Source organism: Sminthopsis crassicaudata, chromosome 1 (assembly GCF_048593235.1).
Source record: "Sminthopsis crassicaudata isolate SCR6 chromosome 1, ASM4859323v1, whole genome shotgun sequence".
Classification (NCBI taxonomy): Eukaryota; Metazoa; Chordata; class Mammalia; order Dasyuromorphia; family Dasyuridae; genus Sminthopsis; species Sminthopsis crassicaudata.
The window spans coordinates 526,237,137-526,248,113 of NC_133617.1; the positions used below are offsets into that span (position 1 = coordinate 526,237,137).

General features: G+C 39.9%; 1 protein-coding gene across 2 annotated transcripts in view; it reads right to left on the bottom strand.

Moving 5' to 3' along the window:
* PAX5 (paired box 5) overlaps window positions 1–10,163 on the bottom strand; it is a 333,546-nt gene extending 323,383 nt beyond the window's left edge. For both annotated transcript variants that reach the window (XM_074281761.1, XM_074281759.1), the window contains exon 1: window positions 10,075–10,163. In XM_074281761.1, the coding sequence (XP_074137862.1) occupies window positions 10,075–10,120 (46 nt within the window). In that variant the 5' untranslated portion in view covers window positions 10,121–10,163. The remainder of the gene's footprint in view (window positions 1–10,074) is intronic.
* Between the last annotated feature and the right edge of the window lie 814 nt (window positions 10,164–10,977).

The window sequence follows — 10,977 nt, forward strand, 5'->3', positions numbered from 1 at the left end:
CTTCCAAACTCCCCATCCCTTCCCCCAAAAACCCTAAAACTCAGATTATTATAAATTTCCATTTTACTTTTCCCAATTTAGAGCATTGGAAAGTTGTGTGTTTTTTAAGTTGTTCTGCTGTGTATAATCACTGAGACCTCTTAACTACAACCAATCTTTATGGAATGCTTCAGAAACAACCTGGCTTCAAAAGCCCATCTGCTCTTTTACAATATTGTCTCTTGTTCTGAGGACGTTTCTGAAAATAGAGAAGTATGCGATTTATTGTCCTTGTGGGTATTGTATTCATGTAATTCCTTTTTCCCTCCCACTTCCATCTCCAGTTCAGGCTTTACTGGTAAATGAAATTATCAACAGTGATAACAAAAGAATCATGGAAGTCTATTTTCCAAATCTATTTTAATGCTGAGAAGTTACTTTAACTTTTAGTTTTCACCAGCCTTCTGAAAAGGCTAGCCTTTTTGGGTTTGGTCTGAGCTTCTGCCATACTCTTTTTCACTGAAGTTAGTGGGCAAATCAAACTTAAATATGTATTCGAAGGATGTTTGGGGTAGGAAAGATGCCTTCTTAGTGCCCCTTCCCCTCAAAAAAAAAAAAAAAAAAAAGAAGAAGAAGAAGGAATGAAAAGACATTTTGCAGGGGAGAAAGTTCCTGTAAATGCAAAAAAAAAAAAAAAAAAAAAAAAATCTCCTAGATGCAAAGGTAAATGCATCCAAAAGGGCTCTTTTCTTAAACCCAAATCCACAAACTTCTTTAGAATGTGGACCCTTTGCAAGAAATTGGGATATATAAGTGAACAAGAGGCTTCCAAAATCAAATTGGCCAAAGCCAGCCAAATGATCTGATTCCTTTCTCCGAGTCAGATTCCTTTATGTGTCCTCATGTCCACACCTTAGTAGACAAGTTTATAGGACATACATTTGTACAATTGGAAAACAAATTAACCTAAAGGTATGAGAGAGGATGGAAAAATAGACTCTGGAAGCAATGTAATCAGGAAGAGATCTTTCATATCTAGGATTGGGAAATCCTAAGCTTTTCACCCCACTTCTATAGGGAAAAAATGCCTTCTTGACCCTCCTTGAGATCATTCAAACCCTGAATTAAAGCATTACCACCCTTTTCTCAAGGTTATTTACCATGGACAATTCTTGTTTCCCCAGAGCTCCTGAATTCCTAGTCTCTGAAGCTTCTCTACCACTAGGCAAGGGTTGGCTTCAACAAGGCCCTGTACTCTGAGAACTGCAGTTCTAGTCACCCATTTCCCACTGAGCACCGGAACCTTTGGCTTCTTTTTGTCACTAGAAGAGGAAACACTTGTCAGAAGAAAAGCAGAACCGGAAATTGGGACGGGAGTGGTTTCCATTCTCTCCTTCTGCCTTGCTCCTAATGGGGATAGGCCTGGGTGTCTGTGAGATGGGGACTGAACTTGGTTGGGCTGTACTTTTAAAATCAGGTTTTATGTCATCTGATAACATTAACAGATGTATTCCCTGTGTACTTCTCTGGAGGCCTTGTAGGAAGTAATAATGGGAATCAGGGCTAGGGAAACTGACGTGCTTTCTTGAGTGTTTCTTGAAGTGGGAGAGGGGAGGAGAAGTTTATCATCTAGACTTTGTTATTTCCTTTACAAGTCCTTCCTTCTTGCATCATAGATTTTTGACTTAGCAAGACCACCAGAGGAATCTATACCACCTTAGGGAAATGTCCCTTAGGCTACTACTGCAGTCGCTATCTGTGCCCGGCAGAGGGAGTTTCCAATCTAACATCCAATGCATAGATCGGTATAGCAGATTTTTCACTTGAGGTGGGGGAAGGGATAGTAACCGTTCTTCTCTATTAGATGTTTAGATTTGCTCCAGGTACTTTGGTACAATGTCATTTTCACAGGATCTGAAGGATTTTCCCATTAGTTCTCCCTGGGACTTGGAAAGGGGTTACTGGGCCTACTGGCTAGGACTTTTTGTGATTTTTGACTTTAGATATTTTATTTTTCCACCTTTTGTCTTCCCTCCTCTTTCCTACTCCATTTCATTGTCATGAACTTTCTCTAGGAAGCAAAAGGGATAACCGATGACTGTCAAAGGAGACCAGGAAACATGAGTTCTTTTCTTACATCTAGTCATTGCCTACCTTGGGGTTGCAGTCCTGGAAGAACCTTTAATCTAACTGGTCCCTTTATTAAAATTGGACCACTCAATTATTGTAATAAATTCAGTTTCCTTTGGAAACAGAAACACTCTAGAAAGAAATCTGATCCTGTTGAAATATGAAAAATTAAGCTTCCCCATACTGCAGGTGTGTCTTACTTTTTCAATAAGTGTCTGGCCTGTGTCAGCCTGTAAATCCATTTATGTAAATTGGATATTATGTATCAAGAGAACTCATGATTGACAGGAATTTTGTGGTGATTTTCTTTTTTCTTTTTACTTTTTGGAAATCATCTTCCTAACTCCTTTACTCTCATTCTTCCCCATACTCCAAATGCCCTGAATCGCCTTCTATTTATACTCAATTGTATATCAGAAAAAGAATTAAACTTCATCACCACTACTACCTATACTTGGAATTCTCTCTCTACTATCTGTCTCCTGTCCTTCCTGGCTTCCTTAAAGTTCCAGGTAAAATTCTTATCAGTATTCACTGTGTTAGTGACTTTGCTCTGATTATTATTTCCTAATTATCCTGTAAACATATTCTTGTGTATAGTTCCTATTTAACTTCTTTGAGAGCAGGGATGGATTTTGGTTTGTTTGGGGTTATGAGGTGCTGGTATTTGGGGAGGGTGCCGTTTTTTGTTTTTGTTTTGCCTTTCTTTGTTTTCCAAGGATTTAGCACAGTACTTGGCACATAGCATATCTTTAATAAATGCTTGAGTGACCAGAAAAACCTGACTTTCAGACTTGCAGTCAATTGTGTGGACTTGAACAAGACATTTAACCTTTTGGACATTTAACCTTTACAACAGGAATAATAGTACTTATATTCACAAGGTTATTATGATAATTAAGTAAGATCAGATATGTGGAAGCCCAAAATCCATATACATGAAAGCTCTGTAAAAATGCAGGAGGTATCACAATGCCATGGAATTGCTTGCCAGCTCAAGAGTGTCCCTAAATAGACTAGAACGCATCTTGAACTTTAGACCACTGATTCTCATTTATTTTCTTCACTGTGCTCTGCATAGTGACAACAACCATGTCTTTGGAGCTTAATAAAATACCGGAATCACCTAATTTATCTCTTTTGTACATTCAAATTTTCATCAAATAAGACTCACCCATGTGATTTAGTGGACAATGTTGGACTTGAAGTCAGAAAAATGCAAGCTAAAATTCTACGTCAAGCATTTAGCTGTGTGATCCTGGACAAGTCACTTTTTTCAACCTCAGTTCCCTTATCTGTTAAATGGATATAACAATAGCACTGATGTGAAAGTGTAAAAGTAGGAAAAGGTATCCTATTTTTTTCTGATCTTTGCTGAAAATCTGTGGTTCCTAAACTTTCAGTCATTGAATACGCATCCCACTCCATCCACTTCCAAAAAAGAAAGAGTATTTAGGGTTTCTTGGTACTTCAAAGTACCGTTTTTAAAAATGCTATCCATCATCATTATTATTTTAATCAAGATTGCTCTCAAAAAATAAGAATAAATGATAAAGAAATAAATTTTTAAAAAGATTTCTCCCATCTTATCTATTGACTGACATCTTTGGAGATTTATTTAAGGAATTCTGTGCCAATATCTTAAAAAATAAGATGCACTTGTGCTTTTCAAATGATATCATAGGTGTGAAGAATTGTTCAAACAATAAAATAGTTACACAAATGTGAGAGATTATTGTTTTTTTAAGGAAAGCCTTTCTTTCAGTGTTGATTTGCTTTAAATTTAAAGATTCCTGTGCCGTTGGGGGAGGATGTCAGTGTTCCAACAACGGTGGTGAAAAGGGATATTTGTAGGATTATAAATAGAGGCTAGAGATGGAATGCCAGAGCCAATCTTTTCTTCTCCTATCCCTAAGAGTCAACACTACATTTATACTTTAGTTGTGTATGTTTTTTAAAATTATTTTTAAAGGTTTTGTTGAATCTTTCCTTCTTGTCCCACCCCATACCTAACTTCTCCCCACCACCTCAAACATTCGGTTCAAAACCTGGACTAGTAAATGTGACTTTTGCTTTGAGTTTTCACTTTCCCCCATCCATTCGTCCTATGTGTCAGAAACACCAAATATCGGAACTCAAATGGAGGGGCAACATTGACTCTCGGAATCCTCCAAGGATTATAAAAGCATCTACCTTTCAAGTTGTTGTGAGGATCAAATGAGATAACATTAAAGCACTTAGCATATTATATGGCATACAGTAAGATCTATAAAAATGCTCCTTCTCTTCCCCTCCTCTCCCAGAGCTTATTACTGATCCAGGACAGTGTGTGTCCGTTTTTAAATATGGAAAGTCTTGGGACTTCTTCATTCCCCACTCCACTCCCAAATCCCTACACACAATCTTTTCCGCCTAAGTATTCCCACCATACATACTTGCTTTAGCGTATCATGGCCCTCACTCAATCTGAGAAACAAATTGGGGGGGGGGGGGGGGGAGAGGAGCCAAAACAAAACAAAAAAACTTTGAACTCAAAAAGTATTCGTTGAAAATATTCTTTCCAGTGTCTCCTGAGAACGAAAGTAAGGCAAGGGATTTTATTGCTTCGGACTTTTGTTGAAAGTCTATGATCCCTAAACTCGGATCCCTGAATATGTGTGCCACCGCACCACCTCCCAAAAAGAAATTCTGTTTTAGGGTTTCTGACGTGTTTAGGTCACGTTCGTTTTAGAATTTGCTTTAGAGATTGTTTAGATTATTCAATACCAAAAAAAAAAAAAAAAAAAAAAAAGTTTCCATATCTTTGGTCTTGGAAGAGTTCCTTGTTTTGGGTTTTCATATTTTAAATGGGGTAGATTTCTGTCTCTTTCTTCTATCTCTCTTTGTCCTTTTTCCTGTGTCTGTTTCTGTTTCTGCCCCTGCTGTCTTCATATATCTCTGCCTCCTCTCCGTCTTTCTGTGTCTCTCTCTCTCGATCCCTAACCGTCGTCTGCTCATAATCAGTCCCAATTTGTTTTATATTTTGTTGGGGGAGGAGGAGAGTAAAAAAAAAGAAAAGAAAAGAAAAGAAATCAAAGCGTCAAACCAAATATCCCAATTTAAACTAAGAAAGAATGGGTGACAAGTTTGGGGGTACGTCCTTTTCTTCCAACTTCAAACTATCAAAAGTTGGCTGGAAGAAGCTTAAAAACTGGTAACTTCCCCAGGCAGAAATGCTATTGTACTCTGAGGTGTTTCTTCTTTTTTGTTTCTTCCGGGGGGGTGTGTGTGTGCGCGCGCGCGCGCGTGTGTGTGTGTGTGTGTGTGCGCGCGCTTTTTTTTTTTTTTTTTTTTTTTTTTTTTAAGAACAATGTGGGAAGACGTGTGCTATTATTTACCATCTCTCTCAGAACTCAGACCTAAAGCAGAAGCCGGGGATGCACGTGGTAACTTCCAACTTGCCAACCCCCTCCCATTTTCCCTATTCTCTTTTACCCTCTATCCCCCTCCCCAGGCTGCGGAACTCCGGGACTAAAAAGTGATGGTTAGTCACTGGATTCCTGTGAAATTATTGGATCAGAGTGTCCTCTGTGTTTGCTGAAGAACAATGCGCCTCAGAGATCTGCTTTAACAATTGTTTTGTACTTCCCGGAGTTTGCTACGTTCACAATAGTAGTTGAGGTCTAGCTTTTGGTGAAATGGCAACAACTAGTCTGTTCTTCCCCTTAAAGCCATATAGGATAAATAATGCAGAAAGCATTATAGGGCCGGACTCCGGGGTCACTCTTCAGCCTCCCTCCTCCTTTTACTCCCTAGAAACCATATAGATAGAGTCTAGGAGCCCTGATGACTGATTATGTAAACCCACCCAGGACGGCAGAAGCTGAGAGTGGAAGTGTGGTCCCCACGTGTGTCCGACCAGAGAGTGTTTGACAGCGAGATTTGATCTGAAAGTAAACAATTCTATAGATTATTTCACGGGTCACAGAGAGGAAAAGCACCTCCCTTAACAGACTGCTTAGATTCAGTGACCTGTCAGGCACCAGGAGACCAGGGTGTCCATCAGTACCACGTTACCCCTGAGCGAGACTCAAAAGAGACTAGGCTAAGCCTCCCCTCCCCTTTCCTCTCCCCAAGCTGTCTTCTTCCTCTGATTCTTCCTTTTCCTCATTCCAGTGGATTCCCAGTGCTAGAAAGTTGGAAATTTCTTACCCCAATGCATTTCAATGCCTTCTCTTATCTTTTTGCTTTCTTCTAACTCCACCCTCCAACCAAAGGGAATTTGGAAGCCCACAGGATTTTAGGCTTTTCTGAGATGTATACTCGTTGGTTTTTAGATTTAGATGGTATGGGATGCTAATTTTTGAGGTTGCAAGGAAGACAAAAAAGGAAGCCCAGACTACTACTTTGGTCTGAGTTTGTTTGTTTTGTTTTGTTTTTGTTTTTGGAGTGGAAAAGCTTTTGCGGCATGAGTTGTGAAAACTGAAGAACAAAAATGATGTGTGACAATAATGCCATCCCTAACCTTTCCAGGCACATACCAACTCAACTTCATATCGTCCCAGCTAAGGTCTCTCATTGATAGTTCTCCTAACTCAGCTTACCTCGTAGATGCTAAGAACAAATGGTCTGTCCAATAAATATACCTGGGGAAGGTTGAAAATGTTTGTGTATCAATTATGGTCCAGAAGGGTAGAAAAGAGAAAGATGTGAGGGCCTTGAGAATGACTAGGAATTGAGGTCAAACATTGGTACTGACTTGTTTTTTTGTGACTCTGGATCCAAGAGGCCAGTAAAAGGAAGGAGCTCTGTGGCAGCCCTTAACCGCATCTCTAAATCTGACCTAATAATCCACATAATTAATACTGACTTTAGCACCTGCAACGGGAATTTGCTTCATTGTAAATGAGTTGAAACATAACTAACTCATGACAACCAGTTTGAGAATCAGTTGAGATGCCGATGAGAACTATTTGACACCTAAGTACCAGCCTAAAAACATTATTTCTCAGCCAAGAGAAGATGACTTCAAGGAAAACTCTTACACTCCAAACCAAATCCTTAAAATGCATCTTTTTCCTTGAACTAGGAATCTAAGACTCTCAAGCTTCCAGTAAAACCCAACCTAGTAAAAGTGAAGTATGAAATCTACCCAGAGGGTGAGAAGCACACAAATCTTAGTTTGTCCATGGCCTATAGTTATTGGCCATAAACATTACTGAGGGATGGGAACTGTCTGACCCTCCTCCATCCAGGTACACAACCTCTAGTTGGTTCTCTCCTACACCTACTTTCCAGTTTTCCCTGCCTTTTTCTTTCAGGTGTATGGCCTCCTCCCATCACAGATAGCCTTTAGAGTCACACAATGGCCTTACTACCTTCCTCATATTGTTGGGCTCAAATCCAGAGGACCTTCCCTTCTTCAAATTCCCACACTTTTTTTCTTTCCTTCTGGCCCCAAGCATGTCTCATACAGCATTTTGCTGGTTTCCCATTACCTCCCGAATTCCCAGTTTTCATTTATCCACATAGGGTTCAGTTCAGGATCCATTTCTCCAACTTGCCCTTATCAACTAGAGGCTCAAGAGTGGTGAAAGCTGGGGAATTCCCAAGTCAACATACACACTTAAGAAAGGGATGGCTCTATGGGATGGGGGTGAGAGTGGTGGGCAATGGTGCAGATTCTTCTCAAATGAACTTGAAAAGTCAGGCCCTATGTTTATTACTGGAAATAAGTCTGCCTGATCAGCCCAGAACAAGAAATAGAGGATGGAGGGAAGAAGAAACTGGGAAACAGAGGAGGGGAAGAGAGGGATATGGATCTCTGAATCAAGTCCAAGACCTTGTCCTCCTTTCCCTTCTAATACTCCCACCCTTTCTACTCCCTCACCCAGCCCTATTCTGGTGCCTGCAGCAAAGAGGAATGAAATGCTTTATCGATTAAACGATTATTCAGGCGATTTAACTAATAAAAGAGCTCATCGATCTCCTTGAAATTACATTATTTATAGACAGCTTGTCAGTACATGAGTACTTCAAGAGATACGGATGCCAGGCACTTCAGCAGCCCTACCTGCGGCCCCATCTTCTCCACCAGTATGAACCACGGTGAGCTCTTGCCCTGTCTCGTATCTCCTTTTGCACACTTCAAAATACATTCTCCCCACTCCCCGTACCCCAAACTCCTTCGAGGTTCCTGGCTTCGCCTTTTCCCTTCTGAAATTTCTGGAATCTTAGAGCCGAAGTCTTTTTCCTAGAGGCAGACTACAATTTGGTTTTGAGGGTATTTGTGAGAGCGATGTTAGAATAAGGGACAGTGGGAGGTGACTGGGGAGGGACTGAGAATTAGGATAGTAGAAACTATTGGAATAAGGTGCCGAGGATAGAGACATACCTCAGTCTGCTGGGAAACCAGTACCCTTCTCTTCCCCCTTCCCTACTCCCTGTATGTCCTTCCCTCTTCACCTTAGATCTAGGACCATCAGACAGAACAGGCTATAAAAGTGACTTTAGTAGATATTGTACGTCTCCGACGAAATCTTTGACCTATAACTTTCTCCGCTCTGAAAACGTGTAGAACCATACTAGAGATGCTGACTTTTCTTTTTTTCTCCTCTCCACTTCTCTTCTCCTCTCCTCTTCTTCCTCTTCCTCTCCCTCCCTCTTTTCTCCCCGCCTCTTCCTCCCTTGCTCTCTGATCCCTCCTTCCTTCTCTCTTCTTGGATTAGAGTATCCAGAACCATATGTTTTCTCTTTAAAATTTCCAGGACTCTCACCACCACCCCCTTCCTTCTTACTTTCCTTCTTTTCTCCCTCCCTTCCTCTCTTCTTCTTCTTTCTTCTTTCTTCTTCTTTTCCTATCTCTTTCCCCCTCCCATTCTTTCTCCACCCCTCAACTTCCCTCCTCCCCCCCCCCCCCATTCTAGTGCTCATCTCCATTATTGTTGCCAAGGTTGTTGCTCAGGCTGATCACTACTGGCATATGGCTTGTCCTCAAGGTTCCAGTGTTGCACAGAGACTAAGATCGATAATTGATACCTTTTCTCTCCTTGCTTCCTCAGGAAAACCCAATTCAACTTCTTCACACAGTGAACTCACGGGTGTCTAGCAGCCACAGTTAAAGTGGAGAAGCCTGCCTAACGCCCCCAGGCCCTGTATGTTGACTTTCCCTTTGAAAATAGTTGCCTTAGCTAATCCCTTGGAGATCCAAAAGATACATCCCAGACAAACTGATCAATTCAACTAAACACCTAGGTAAAAATGAAAGCACCTGGTTTTTAATATTAACATTTGGCTATTTCTAGGTAGCTGCACTATTCCCCCCCCAAAAAAAAAAACAGACAAATAAACAAAACCCCACAAAAGACATTTCTACTCTTTATCGAGGTTGGAATTTAGTTCTCTCCTTAACTTGTGGATCTAAATCTGTCTATACAAACACATTTTTTAAATGCATACATATGTTATAGGATTTTTCATAGATTTAATTTATAAAATGTGGATACACAATATGAACATTCACATATAAACATTTTAGTGAGCATAACACAAAAACACTCCATTATTTTATAGGCATTAATAATACAAAAAATCAAAACGTATTTTACATGCATGCATCTATATTGTATAGGTTTTCATGCATTAGCATGTCTATATTAAATACACATAAAATACAGGATATATATGCATATTTTAGCATGAATACATATACACACTGTAGGTAAAGACACACAAGTGTGTGTGTATATATATATAGATATTTTTTACCTTTATATATATATATATATGCATATAACGCACGTGAATAGCCTACATATATTCACGTTTCTAAGTATACATTCAAAACCAACTATAAATCGAGAGATCTGTCGGGATATTGAATGAATATTATGTATAAATAGTTAAGCTTGTTTCATAGTTATGCATTACAACTCCCTGTAAAAAAAAAAAAAAAAAAAAAAAAGAAAGAAAGAAACTCAGTCCTACCTGTTCTACCGGTCCTGGAAGTCGGGTAGTTTTTCTCTAATTCCATTCTGATTTTTCAGGACTTGGTGGAATGGACAGGGAAAAAAAGTTTCCACTTTTTTTAGGGTTTTTTTTTTTTTTTTTCTAAGGGGCTGCTTGCAGGTCGGAATAATTCAACTCTTCCGCTCCCCGTCGAGCTTTTGCAGCTGATCACTGAGCTGAAACTAAACGTTTTAGGTGGAAAAAAAAGCCTCCGAAGGAACCGTGAAATGATTAAGGAACTAAAGAGCTTCTCGCCATGTGAGATCATGTCCTGTTCTCTAAAACATCACAAGATGTCCCCAGACGCATCCAAAACCCAAGAAACTCTGACATCGTTTCTAGCAAGAATCAAAGTTTGTTTGCAACCAACTGTCTGAAAGTATGATTTTAGATGTTTACAGAGCACTGTTTGGACAATCAGAGAAAGATGACTTTACTATATTGAAAAACAAACAAACAATCTCACCACCACCACCACTACACATCTAAAGAGCTTTTATAGATTGGGGGTGGAGGGAGACGTTTGCAAAGGAGTGGGGGGGGGAAGGGAAGGATTAATAAACTTTTCAACATAACCGACTCCTACAATCATCAGAAAAGGCGAACTGAGAGAAACATAGCTGAGCATCGTTTTCACTCACTCCGCTGTTCTATGGAATGTTATTTCCTACTTCTTCACAACGTGTGTGTGTAAAGTCAATGGAAGCGGAGGAGGTTGAATAGAGGGTTTTAATCTTCCAGGGACTCAAATGTCTTCTTATTATCCCATGATGCCATGCATCGTCATTTAAAACTAGAGATGTTGCTACTGCAGCTCAATTGTGGCCCAATTTCTTACTTTAGCAAAACACCAGCTTTTCAAATACGATCGTGAATGCTAAG